At 38.8% G+C, this 13,666-nt stretch overlaps 1 protein-coding gene across 2 annotated transcripts; it reads left to right on the top strand.

The window, feature by feature from the left end:
* Positions 1-2,566: 2,566 nt before the first annotated feature.
* On the top strand, positions 2,567-13,177 carry pgghg (protein-glucosylgalactosylhydroxylysine glucosidase). 2 transcript variants are annotated; one of them, XM_042496317.2, is made up of 14 exons: positions 2,567-2,719; positions 3,422-3,684; positions 3,766-3,976; positions 5,023-5,458; positions 5,552-5,671; positions 7,147-7,278; positions 7,355-7,466; positions 8,311-8,383; positions 8,463-8,599; positions 8,687-8,820; positions 10,408-10,503; positions 10,592-10,689; positions 10,771-10,979; positions 12,878-13,177. In XM_042496317.2, exons 2-14 carry the CDS (start codon positions 3,441-3,443, stop codon positions 12,952-12,954), a joined length of 2,079 nt encoding a protein of 692 aa, XP_042352251.2. In that variant the 5' UTR covers positions 2,567-2,719; positions 3,422-3,440; the 3' UTR covers positions 12,955-13,177. The 2 variants fall into 2 exon arrangements, with proteins under 2 accessions (XP_042352251.2, XP_042352250.2); XM_042496316.2 differs by having other exon boundaries at positions 2,569-2,865.
* The last annotated feature ends 489 nt before the right edge of the window (positions 13,178-13,666 follow it).

Here is a 13,666-nt window from a genome sequence, read left to right as displayed (position 1 = left end):
CCGAGGCTCTCTCTCTGTAAATATCCCTCAGGTCTGAGAAAGACAGAGGAAGGGAGCTGGGGAGGAAGAGGGAAGCGGATGGATTGCAGCCTTATATGGACAAAGCACAGCTTTTCCCAGGGTTTGTGGCTCTGACCCCCGGCATGACGCCAGATGTTTCACAAGCAGCTCTGCAACGCCACCAAGTGGTGCAATTTATAAAATGCTGCAGTTAGACTGAAAAAAAAAATTACATTTCTTTACAAATCAGAGTAAAAAAATACTCCTGTTATCAGGGCAGCCCAAGAGTGGATTACCCTTAATTGGAAATGTGTTGGCTGTATGCTCTGTAGCAGGGGTCCTCAATGTGTTTTATGTCAAGGGCCCTTAAATGAACACAGATTTTGCCATGAATCCCCATATGAAGATTTCTAGAATATCTAGAATATATCTCACCTGTCTCACTCTCTATGCAATACAGTTCTGTTTACATGTAGACTGTTACAGTTACTGCTTGTTTTCTAACCCAAAGAAAATTTAAACTACTGGTTGCCAGAATAATATGTTTAAAAAATGACTTCTACACAGGACAAAATAATTACCAACTTTTACTTAACCTGCAATGCTTTTTTTGAGTAAGAAAAAGAAGATTTGTCCTTCCACAAGAAATAAATGTTAAAAAATTGTTATAGAAAGCCCTTTGAATCATGACCACGGAAAGAAGGCAATGAGCAACTTAACAAAAAATGGCTAAAAAATGAGCAAGAAATCGGTAAAAAGTTATAGAAAAAATTAGTCATCAAATTAGTAAAAAAAAACAAAAAAAAAACAAATAAACATAAAACATAAAAAATAAACATAACTTAAAACATTTTTAAAAGAATTATGATTATAGTTTTCTGGACATTTTGCTCTCTCTCTTTTTTATTGTTTTATTTCATTTTTTTTAATATTACATCTAATTTTCCCCCTGAGCTAATCCAGATCATTTCCTCATCAACTTTTACTTCTTTTTCTTTTTTTGCAGTTTGTGTGACATTTTGACCAAGTTGCTCATTATGTTTTTTCTTGTGTTTTTGAAAGAAATAAAACCAATTTCTTCAGATTTTAGAGGTTTAAATGCTCGGAAAGGTGTCTGAATGCAGCGGAAGAAAAGTGGTGTCCCTCCAGGTTTCAAAGGCTTAAATTAAACTTTCCCTTACATGAAGACACTGTTACAACGCAAATTTTATGGTTTAAATCAAATTAACGTAAACTGTAGTCCTTGAAAATGAGTTTGAGTTTTTAGGATTCGAAGGTTCTATCTATATTTGACGTGTCCCTAAAAAACCCATATACAAAACTAGCAGGATTTGATGTTGTGTATTTAGAATAGCTTTAGGCTGTCTGTCATCTTCATGTACCACAGAGACTTCTTCCACGTATCAGTTTGGATAGTTAGAACATAAAAACTTTGAAGCTCAATATCTCAAAACAGCTCAGAACGCAGATAGAACCATATCATAATGTGACGAAGTTTCAAATGAACTCAGAATAAGCTCCCCCATAAAAACATGTTTTAAGAAAAGATTTACTGATTCTTGCTGCCCTCTTTCCTCAAGCAGGTTTCTGCAGAGGCTCTAAACTCTGACCGCAAAGACTTCACTGTAAATAACCATATAGATTTCATTAACCCCTTGAGACCTGGAGCCACATCACTTTTCTTGTGCTGCTTTCAGAAGTCTTTCACAATATTTGAACCTTTTTACCCTGAGCAAATTGGTGTGATTTCTTGCATAAATGCTTCTCAAAAAATAGGAATTTAAAAAATATATTTATTTAAAGCTAGAGAAAAATGTCAAGGGATAAAAAAGAAAATGCGAGGGAAAATGTACAGGGGGAAAAAAAGAAAAAAGCAGGGAAAAATATATATATTTATAATTATCATAATTACATTTTTAAATGTTTTCTTACAGAATGATTATATTTTTAAGCACATATTACTAGTTACTTTTCAACCTTAATGGTTTTGTTTTTTTGTTGATTTTTTTTCAGGTGATTTTCTTGTAGTGCTTACTTATTTCTTGCAAATTTGGGGGTCATCTTTTTTTTTTTTAAAGAAATTAAGCCAAATTGCACAGCTTTCAAAGGGTTAAATAATAAGTAAAATAAGAGCGAACAGCAAAAAAGGTAAAAGGAGCAGTTTAGAGCGAGTGAAAGCAGTGTGGGGATGACATGATTTAGTTTGGAGAGAGTGACGCGATACTTCTTGGAAGAGATAGGATGGAAATGTAAACACTCTCAGCGTGACCTGCGGAGTATTTTACAGTCTCAGCCAAGTGGTGCTGGTGTTTAATTGTGAATATGTACGCATAATGTGGCAGCCATGACAGCAACAAAACTGTGTTTGTTTATATGCTTTTATTTATATGCATTTATTAAGACCTTTTTCCTTTAATTTGGGACCTGACATCATACAAAGTGTGATCAGTGCACCTGACATTCTGCAAACATGTAATGAGCATGTTTGATCTGTAGTGGTGTCCCTCTTATCTAAACGGTGTAAAGTGCTCATGTACTCTGCTTTATCCTCCACAACAGATCCATGCCAAGTTTTCCAGCAACCCCAGAATCAAGTCCAGGTTTTCCTTGCAGCAGAAGGCTGAATGGCCTCCTCCTACAGTTGTAGCACTGGACACTACCAACTTGGATCCACTTTATCAACAAGTCTGGCGCTCTTTGACTCCAGTCGACATAAAATGTAAAAGGAAAAAACAACTCATGAGCTGTTTTTTGTAGGTTTACCGCACAGATCAAGTGGTTTGGGAACTTCTGGAGGTTTCATCTTCACGCTTCATCTCCAGGCGCTCCTCTTTGTTGCAGAAACAGATGCTTTTTCCTGTTCACGTGAGAGTGATTCATTCCCATTGTAGCAGCGTGTGTCTAAAGGAATCATGGTTGTTTATGCTTTAGACTTAAAAAAACTCCAGCTAACTTTCTGTGGCTAATCTCTGAGATTGTACGTTTTTATTTTTTGTATAGCCATTTCAAAGTAATTAATAATGTCAGAAATGTTTGATTGCCGAGAAATATGTGCCCATTTATGTTTTGCTGGGTGAGTGGCTTGTTTTTAAACTTTCTGTTCACCTTTGTGGTTGATGGATAGCATGTCTTGTGACACAAAAGTGCCAAAGTACACAATCTACAAATAGCCTTCACTGGCAGGAACTTGTAAAAAGTGTGTGTGTGTGTGTCTACAGTAAAAGTTTCCAGTAATGATCTAATGTCTCAAGCAACTTCAGATATTTTAGTTAGGTCCAGTAGTGCTGCGTAAATGCAGCACATTACAATTATAGTTTTGCTGATGGAGTAGATGGATACAAATAGAGAACTGATGTCAATATACATACTGAACCAAAAAATTATTGCATGACTTTTGTTTTTCACTCCCTTACCTTCACAGGTAATACAACCTCATCGCCATGTCCTGTGATGAAGACCCTTACATCTTCTCCACCGACACTCTACCTAGTGACCGCCGCTTCCTCCCTCCACTGGCCAATGGGCTGCTGGGATGGAGGGTGTACAACGGCGTCATGCACATGGGTGGTGTGTATAACGGGGAGGGTGGGCATTGTCACCGGGCTGATGTCCCCTGTCCCCATGCTGTGCAGCTTGAGACAGACGAAGTAGCCCAGCACACCTACGCCCTGGACACCCACACGGGTAGGGTCAGTATGGTTTGAGTGTCTGGTTGCAGGAAGCTGTGTTGTGATGAATTATTGCTGGTTTCATCTTCCCCTGCAGGCATTTTCACCCACACTCTGAGCTCAGCGAGTGTCACTGTGTCACAGTCTTTGTATTCACACCGACACTACCCCAACCTGATGGTGATGGAGGTCCTGCTGGTGCGTCAGGTGACCTCAGAGGAGCCAATCAATGTCCGGCTGGTCACTTCATACACACCTGAGAGCAAAGACATCGTTTTCGAGTCTGGTCCTGATTACAAAGGGGGCAGGTTAGATTCACAACAACTTGCACATTCACATTTTTACTAGATATTACAAGGGCATAGGTTTTATTTCAATATTGGGGGGACACAAATGAAATGGGGGTTCACAACCAAAATTTTTATGTAGGGGCCCATGTGGGTACTTGTAAATGAGCTGAAAAATGGGCCCTATATGGGATTGTCCGTGGCCACATGCCAATTGCCCACATGGGTGTGTTTACCCAAGTGGGCCAAAGATAATATGGTCACTTTTGGCCCATACCCACTTGGTGCCCAGGTAGTCCTGCATAACTCGTGGGGTTCACTTTCCATATGGGCAACTGGCATGGGGCCATTGTGGAACCCGTGGACAACCTCATACAGGACCCATTTTCAGCTCATTAACTGCCCACGTGGACCCCACATTCAAATGTTGACTGGATTTGGGGGTCCTGCACCAGAAATTTGTGAGCATCATTGAATCTTTGCCATTTTAGGGATTTTTTTATGTGCCAATTTTAGTATTTTCTGTATCAATTTATGCTGTAAATTTTGTCATAGTAAAGCTCTTCTGCCACTTTCATGTTTTTTTTTTTGTGGGGTGGGAGGCATAAATGCTAATATTCTTAAAGGGATATTCTAAAGTTTCCCCCAAAATGAAAATTCGGTCATTATCTGCTCACCCTAATAAAACCACAAAATGTCTCTATACTACTCATTAGAAGTATTCCAATTGTCCTGAAGCCCCAACATGCTAAGTTGTTTAGAAAAACATCACTGGTGACATGTTTTTAGCTTTGTTGTAGGCAGTAGCTTCTAGTGTGAAAGCCGCGTCCACGTATGCATACTCATGCAAGACCAACGACAGCTCATGGTATCTGCATGCCAACGCCTTTCCCCATGAAACTGGCAGTGTTTTGTGGACTATAAAACTTAACCCAGTCTCTCCATCAGTATGGGGCTGAATTGATATTGACTGAATTATGAAAGGAGATGTGTCCCTGCTGAAATGTAGACCTATGATATAGTGCAAGTAGGATTTCTTACACAGTCTAGATCTCTTTCTTTCTCAGCCACATCCAAGGAAAGGTGACCACTGCTGAGTTCCCTGGAGGTTTCTGTCCCACAGTGCATCTCATCTGGATCCCCATTCCTTCCACTCTGACACTGCTTCCAGAGCAGAGCCAGGCTCGCTGGGGCTTTATCCTGGCTGTGGCCAACAGTTTAGAGACTGCTGAGGCCAGCTTCGATGAGGGTCTGAGTCTGATGGCGAGTGGTAACCTGCGTTTGTCTCACGAGAATGCCTGGAAAGAACTGTGGCTGCAGAGCAAGGTGGAGGTGGAGGGTTCGGAGAACCTTGGCAAGGTTCTGATTGGCTGCATGTTTTACCTCCTTAGTGCCTTCCCCTCCATACACGACACCTCCAGCTCTTTTGGTGGAGTCAGTCCAGGTGGGCTGTCTAACGGTGGGGATGGTCAAGACTACTGGGGCCACGTTTTCTGGGACCAGGTAAATAGTGTCAGTTGATGTCTTGCTGTGTTATTTACACGCTGTTTGTGTTGGTATGATGTATCTCATAATGATCCTACCTTCCTGTGACAGGACATTTGGATTTATCCTGGTATAGCCCTGTTCTATCCCAAGCTAGCCAAAGCTGTGCTGAAGTACAGGGTGGGGACTATAGATGGCGCAAAAGACAACGCCCAAAAGCAGGGCTTCAAGGTATGATCAGGGCTGTACCACGAAGCCAGTTCAGCATAACCAAGCTCTCCTTGACAAACCTTGCAGCCTCAGTCTGAAATAATAGGTTCCAAGAAGGTGGTTATCACCTGTCTGTTCTCTTTCTGCTTCAGGCTCTGACTGTGTTCACAGAAAATGAGTTAAATGACACATTCAGCACGTCATTTGACACTTAAAAATGATTGATCGCGTGCAAGGCAAGGCAAGGCAAGTTTATTTGTATAGCACGTTTCAGCAACAAGGCAATTCAAGGTGCTTCACACAGAACATTGAAATACAACAACAGGGGGAAAGGAAAAACATTTAAAACATTATAAAAAAGCATGTAAAAGCTGATTAAAAAAAAGCAAGTGGGAAAACAACAGATAAAACCCAAAAATATAAAAACACATATATTGAAATAAGAGGTGCAGTGCAGAGTTTCAAAGTAAAATATAAAATTTAAAAAGTAAAAAGCCTTTTAGTCAAAGGCAGCAGTGGACAGGTGAGTCTTTAACCTTGACTTAAAAGAACTCAGACTCTCAGCAGACCTGATATTTTCTGGTAGTTTGTTCCAGATATAGAAACTGAATGCTGATTCTCCATGTTTAGTTCTACAACCACCTTTGAAAATTATAAAGTACTCAGTAATGAGTCCTCAAAACCCGGAAATGACTTGGCATTTTAGGACCTCCAGGTTCCTCATCTCAAAGGGTTATTTGAATGGGGTTTTGGTTAGATCCTGCCTTAAATAAGGTCTTTGGTAAATACCTGCTCAACACCAGCTGAACCATGCTGAACAGGCCTGTAAAGCCTCATGGCTGTGGCGACTCGATCGTAGTGTAGTTCACTTTAGCCTAGCAATAGATTTTTACTTCTGGCGATTGTTTTTAGGCTTCAAAAATCCTTTAGTGGTGTACATTGGTGAAGATTATGTGCCTGAACAAAACTTGTAAGTATCATAAACATTTGTTTACCACAGAGCTTAATTTCTGCAATGATCCAAAATCCAATGGAAGAATCCCATAGGCTCAGTAACAAGGGAACCAGGATGATGCTAACTTTTGCAATGGCCTATAGAAAAACACCATTCCTGCAGTATATCCAGCTCTGAGCTGCCAAGTCATATGGATCTATGTCTATATATCTATATCTAACTTATTGCAATAAGTTTGTACTGCGTGTAATCAACTTCATATTTTCTATAGCCACAAATAGCTTTAGTTGTAGAATATCTGCAGGTTGTAGTTAACAAGAGCATTTATTTGATACTGATACCTTAACAGCATCAGTTTAATCTCTTTGAGACTGTGGTAACTGCGGTTACTACTAGCAACTGAAACAGCAACAAAGAGTTGGATATATTTTAGGGTTAATGCTGTTTGACTTTGTGTCTGCTTTTTGTTCTATATACTTAAACAAAAAACATGATACTGAGTCCTCTGAAGAAAAGTTATCTTTATCTGTTATCTTCTCAGGGACTGAAGTTCCCATGGGAGAGTGCCGTGTCAGGGAGGGAGGTCTGTCCAGAGGACATTTACGGACAACAAGAGATTCACATAAATGGAGACGTCACCTTGGCCTTCCAACACTACCTCCACCTCACAGAGGTGCACTCTTTCATCCCCACTCATCCACACTGTGTCTCACCCTGTGTGACGATGTTAACTGAGCTCTTTGTTGCAGGATCTGTCCATGTTCACAGAGGGCAAGGGCCAGGAGGTGATATACGGTGTAGCTGATTACTGGGTCTCAAGAGCATCGTGGAACCCTGACGACCACAAGTATCATATCTTAGGTAACAATCGTTTTTTCATACAAGGATAATTCTGTAATAAAAGCCACAGTATCTCACCACAGAACTATTTCTGCAATGGAGTAAAACTTGGCTTTCCATCTTATTTAATGTGTTTTTTATTTAATACATTTTAATTTATATTTTTTAAATATTGCATGTCCTACCAGGTGCCATAAAATTATGATTTATGTGGCAGTGTGCCACCCTGTAACATTTCAGACATTTTTTTGAGTATTTTTGTAATTTAAAAGATATTAAATATGATGCTGTAAGTCAGTGTCAGCCAAAACAGTCCAGGATTAGCCATTATTATAACACACACGCAAAAGCACACACACGTGTTCATTTAAGATGGTCTGGCACTAGGGAACAGGCAACAAAAGAACGGGGAAAACATGGCAGAGAGGTTAGACAATCTTTTTTTAATGAATATCCACAGTTTACATTATTGTTCAATAAACTAATGACTGAACTGATAAATGGATTTGACCACCACAACAACAAACAAACAGACCATTTTACCTGAACATTTCCTCTGAGTGAAATAGGGATATTTGATGTGTTTGAAAGTCCAAAGTTTCTAAAATATTTTACTGAACAAATTATTTTCTTCTTAGAAATATAGCAGAAAACCATAATAAGCTGTAAAAGTAACACTGAAGGTCATCTGCAGAGTTTTAAGTGGTTTTCTTGATATTATCTTCCAAAAAGTGTCCCACATTACCTGACTTTACCCTACATTAAAACTCATTTTATTATATTTTAAATGTATATATTTATATATAAAAGCGTGAATACTTCTTATTAAAAATATTGACAAGCATTTCCCTTTTATGCCATTCAGGTGTCATGCCACCTGATGAGTTTTATTACAATGTCAACAACTCTGTGTACACAAACACAGTGGCCAAAATCAGGTACTTGTATTTTAATATTTCCCTCCAGTGCATATTAATTTATGGTTCCCAATAATACAGAAGGTTTCTCATTTGTCAGTCTCCAGTTCGCTGTAGAATTGGCTGACCTCCTTCAACATCCTGCACCAAAGGAATGGAAGGAAGTGGCTGAAAACCTCAAAATACCTTTTGACCAAGAGTCCCAATACCATCCAGAGTACGACGGCTACATCAAAGGTTCATTTTTGTCATTTTCTGACTCTGAGCTGCATAAGAAAGTTGTGTCTGTAACATATGCTAGACTGTCTTTTGGACCTCTCACAGGTCACCCAGTGAAGCAGGCGGACACAGTGATGCTGGGATATCCTCTTGGAATTGAAATGTCCACAGAGATCAGGAAAAATGACCTTGAAGCGTATGAGCCAGTAACAGACATTCATGGTCCGGCCATGACATGGGTAATACACAGCATGCTGTATTTGAACGTATTAGAGATTTATTGCTGAGAATACTTTTTCCATACAAAGAAAACATTTTAATGATATATAGAATAAAACTTGTTGGCGGTGGAGGAAGTGTTTAGATCCTTCACAAAGTAAAAAATAGCAAAACACCGTGTAAAAAATACAATAGAAGTAAAATGCATTCTGAAACATAATTTTAAATATGTAGTTATGATAATTATAACTAGTTTTCCCCTAGACATTTTCCCCTAGCTTTACAAAATTGCCTTTAAAGTCGGGGTAAAGTGATGATTAAAATATGTTCTGAGTTTGTCACATCACAGAAAGAAATTCGGTCAGATAAACACCTGACCGAATTTGAATGACCAAAAAATTCGCCAAGTATGTAAAAGATGGTCTCAAAATCATGAAAAAATGCACAGTATTCTCTGACCTGAAATGTTGGGGGTGTGTCCGCTAGAGGAGCAGAGGCCACGCCCATTCTCTGGACTATGCTAATAAGGCTTCTCCTTTTTATACTGCTACATTGTCGGGGCGGGGTTATGCTGAGTATAGCTCCAGTGCATCATCGAGCTGTGGTTTTAGGCCCGTCCAAAAAATCTTAAAACAGGAAAATGGTGAAAAAACAGTGAACCGTCTAACTCCACAATTCAGCACTATATAGGGTTTTTGTAACATGTTTTCAACAATCATTTTTCAATATTTATAATGTATTTTGAAACAAATCTCTGAATTCAGTTTACCTGGACTTTAAAAAAAAAACAACAAAAAAGACAATGCCTCACTCACCATTAAACCTTGAGACTGGGTGCTGAATCCTCAAAGTGGATATCAATGCAGTAAAGATCAGGACAGCCCTCAGATTATAACATTTTCATTGCCAAAGGTCTGTTTCAGGCCAGATGACCTTCTTCAGCATGTAGATTTGGCAATTTTACAAAAGAAGCCCACATGTGGGGTTAATTATCAGTTAGCACATTAAAATATATACAGTGCAAGGCACAGAATCACAGTGATTACTCAATCCATATGTATTTAAATAATAAATAAATAAATAATTAAAAAAATAAAGAATACCACTACTATTAGTACTACTAATAATAAAGAAATAAACAGTAATTATTATTATTATTATTGCGGCCCAAAACATCCGTGCAGCAATAAAACAATTCTTCAATTTTTTACCCCATGTTTTTGATAGAAATCAAAGATGTGATCACTTGTGAAAGGATTCTGAAAGCAGCACAACAAAAGTGATGTCACTCCAGGTTTCAAAGGGTTTAAGCTGGAGTAGCCAGGAATCTGGAGAGGCAAAAAACCCCAAAATGAATGAATATGAAAACACAGCTTCCTCCTGCCTCAAGCTTCTCCCAGCAGACAACTACAAGCATATTGCACACACTTCTTACTATAACCCGCTGTTTCCCATACACTGATTTATCTCATCTGATTTCATAGTACAGTTGCATCTCATGTGCTCAGCCCTCTTTGCCTCGCTCTCTTTCTGTCATTGTTGTTGCTGAAACTTCTTTGTGAATTAGTAGATGTTTGCACAAATGCTTTTATGCTTTCTGTTTCAAGGGGATGTTTGCAATCGGCTGGCTGGAGCTAGGGGAGGCTGACAGAGCTCAACTTTTACTGGAGAAGTGCTTCAAAAACATCCAGGGACCGTTCCAGGTGTTGTTGTGACTCACACAGCCACATGATGCTCATAAATGCCTCTTAACTTGATGTCCATTTAATGTGCGGTTACTTCTGCTTGCAGGTATGGAGTGAATCATCAGATGGCACCGGTGCAGTTAACTTTCTCACGGGGATGGGAGGATTCCTGCAAGCTGTGCTGTTTGGTTACACTGGCTTCAGGTCAGTTAACAATGAAAAACACCTCAGTATGTGCTCAGCGTGTAGGCAGTGATATAAAGGTGACACGCTGTGTTTTTATAGAGTTCAGAAGGAATGTCTGGCCTTTTCCCCAATTCTTCCCAATGACGTTTCGGAGCTCTGCGTCCGTGGCGTGAATTACCTGGGCTGTCAGATGGACTGGCTGCTGAGGAAAGATGAAGTTTGTGTCATACTGAGGGAACAGGAAAACAAATCCTGTGATCTGCAGGTTGTTCTGAAGGCATCTGGGACTAAAATCCCTCTCACACCAGGTAACACACAAGTGAAGGCATAAAGTGAATGGCAGCTAATTTATTTTTGATCTAGAACAAGGTTTATGCATGCTTGTGATTGTACAATCATATAAAAGAAGACACTTAACCTTCCAATCTACAAAAAAACAAATGGATATTTTAAATATGATACTAAATATAATATATTTCAAAAAAGTGTGTAAGATTCAGTGGGATTTAGAGGCATCTAACAGTAAAAATTACATATTAAAACCAGCTGAAACTTCTTCTGGACAGATTTCCTTCAATGTTCTGGAGGTTTTTATTGTGAGCAGAATTATCTGCAGAGGCCTCTTCCTCTCCAACACAAACAGACCAAGTGATTTAAACCAATAAAAACACTGAATAAAACAGTTTCACCTTAAAAATAATTGTTTATTCAATGCCTTTTGGCTTGTCAGAGAGGAGTAACTTTCCCAGCACCTGCAAATGTGTGCTTACCTTTTTATCCAGAAATTCAGGAAGTTTTAACGGGGAACAGAAATATCCGCAGAGATCTCTCCCTCTTCAAAACAAATGGACCCAGTGATTTAAATCAAGAAAACATAGAATCAAGCAGTTTCACACTGAAAAAATATGTGCTTTTCCAACGCCATTCATTGCGGAGGGGCTGCTTACTATGGTGGCCAACGTGACAACACGAATGGCCCTATGTAGAGCCATTGTTTGGTTTGTCTGTTCTGGGCTACTATAGAAACATAGCGGTGCAACATGGTAGACTGTAGACAAGGAACCGCTTTCCGTGTAGATATAAATGGCTCATTGTAAGGTTATTAAAACACAACTATTCTAATTTTGAAGTGATTATTAAATTAAAATAAACATACCCATTAAATTTCCTGTATCTCTTTAAAAAAAATCACCCTAAATCAGTGGTTCCCAGCTGGTCCAGTCACAGAGTCCAGATTTCTCTTTAGTCATTACTTCAAGGTCCACACATTAGATAGGCCTACATTACCACATACTGTATTCAGTTTTATTTTTCAAATTGTAAACAACATGTTGGCTTAGAACACATAGAAATAAAACATATTGCAAGAATAAACAGAAACTGCTCTTCAAAATAAAAGCTATGTGCCAGAAATTCACTGCACTTCAAAATAAAGTGTGATTCTTAAAGACATTAACAAGTCACTTGTGGTCCATTCAGAATGAACCCAAATCCCACTTTTGGACTGCAAACCACCAGTTAGGAAACACTGGCCTAAATCTTTCACACTGGACCTTGAAATATCGAATGATTTATAACTCCAGGAATGAAATCATAGGTCTTACTCAGGGAGAAAATAAAGGAAACCCCTCACACTCTATCCATTTAGTAAAAACAGTCTCTTCAGACACAAATATGGAAGAAGACGCACAGGCTTTTATGACAGTATTATCTGTTATCACAACATCCATAAACCTGAGAAAACTGGGGGCTCCAGGGGTCGTCAGTGACTTTGGAGTGATACTATTTGAAGAAGTGAATATTGGGAACTGTCGTGCAGCTGTTGCACACAGGAGGATATGAAGCTGCTGCTGGTTTACAAAACAAACTCATACCCAGAGGAATTCAGTTTCTCATTCATTTGATTAAAAGATGCCAAGACGCCATGAATAAATATGCTCTAGTGCAAACCACAACGCAATCCAAAATGGTACATGATATTTACATTGTGAAAACACTAAACACAAGCTGTTATCATATTGCTCTACAACGCTGTCCGAATTCATGTTCATATATTTTTCTGTGGATTATCACCAACTCTCGTCATTTTATTCATTAGATGTTATCCTTACTCTGCTCCTTGATTTCATATCTCACATTTCTTAAGAATAGCATGGCTGTAGTAGCAGCTTATTGTTAATTTACTTGCATACATATATATTTCCAGGGAATCCCGTCACCTTTCCACGAGAGCCGGGGTGTGTTTGTAAAGTGGCTTGGACGTCTTCCTGTTGGCCTCTCTGAAACAGCGACCGTGACCCTCCTAATCATTCCAGTTACCTACTGTTAAAGATATTTGGAACAACTTATTTTATATCAAAGCCACTGTTAAGCAATCGTGACAAAATGTACGATATCCCTATAGCATAAGCATTATAATATACCATTGTTACAAACCCATTAGCCGGAATGTTGTATTGTAATTAAATGGAAATATATTCAAATAAAACTAACATTGTTTGCAAAGCTTAAGTTTCCCTTTTTGTTTTCCATCTCCTGTGGATTTGTTAGTAAAAAACCAATGGCAGTACAGTTTCAAAGTGTTCACCTTAGGGACTGTTCATTATTTATGAGAGGGGATGGGGGATGCAAAGAGGGGAAGGCATGTCAAATAGTTTAAGTACTGGGGAGAGAAATCGTCGTTGGATTCTCCAACTTCCAACAGTTCTTGTACACAATAGGAAGAATGCCTCCATGATAAAAAAGTAAGCTATAAATAGTGATATTTCATTATAATGCCTTTTTTCTGCATGTGTCATTTAAAATTATGCCAAAAGTAACCAGTTTTCACAAACGAAACAGCATGCAGGACAGGAGTGAAAAATATCTTTTTGAACTCCATCATTTCATCTTCAACTTTGAACCCTTTTAAACCTGAGCAAATTGCTTGAATTTCTTTCAAAAGTAAGGCAACAAGCAGTGTATCAAGACATGGCCCCACAATTGCCAAGAAATT

Source organism: Plectropomus leopardus, chromosome 7, assembly GCF_026936395.1.
Source record: "Plectropomus leopardus strain MGB_pleo_1.0 chromosome 7, ASM2693639v1, whole genome shotgun sequence".
Classification (NCBI taxonomy): Eukaryota; Metazoa; Chordata; class Actinopteri; order Perciformes; family Serranidae; genus Plectropomus; species Plectropomus leopardus.
This window is presented reverse-complemented; position numbering and strand designations above follow the sequence as displayed.

Bases quoted from the DNA above. Each gene is read 5' to 3' on its own strand.
- pgghg (XM_042496317.2), top strand. From the start codon at position 3,441: ATGTCCTGTGATGAAGACCCTTACATCTTCTCCACCGACACTCTACCT. The intron at 3,977-5,022 runs GTTAGATTCACA...TTTCTTTCTCAG, and splicing joins CCTGATTACAAAGGGGGCAG to CCACATCCAAGGAAAGGTGA. The intron at 7,467-8,310 runs GTAACAATCGTT...TATGCCATTCAG, and splicing joins CCACAAGTATCATATCTTAG to GTGTCATGCCACCTGATGAG.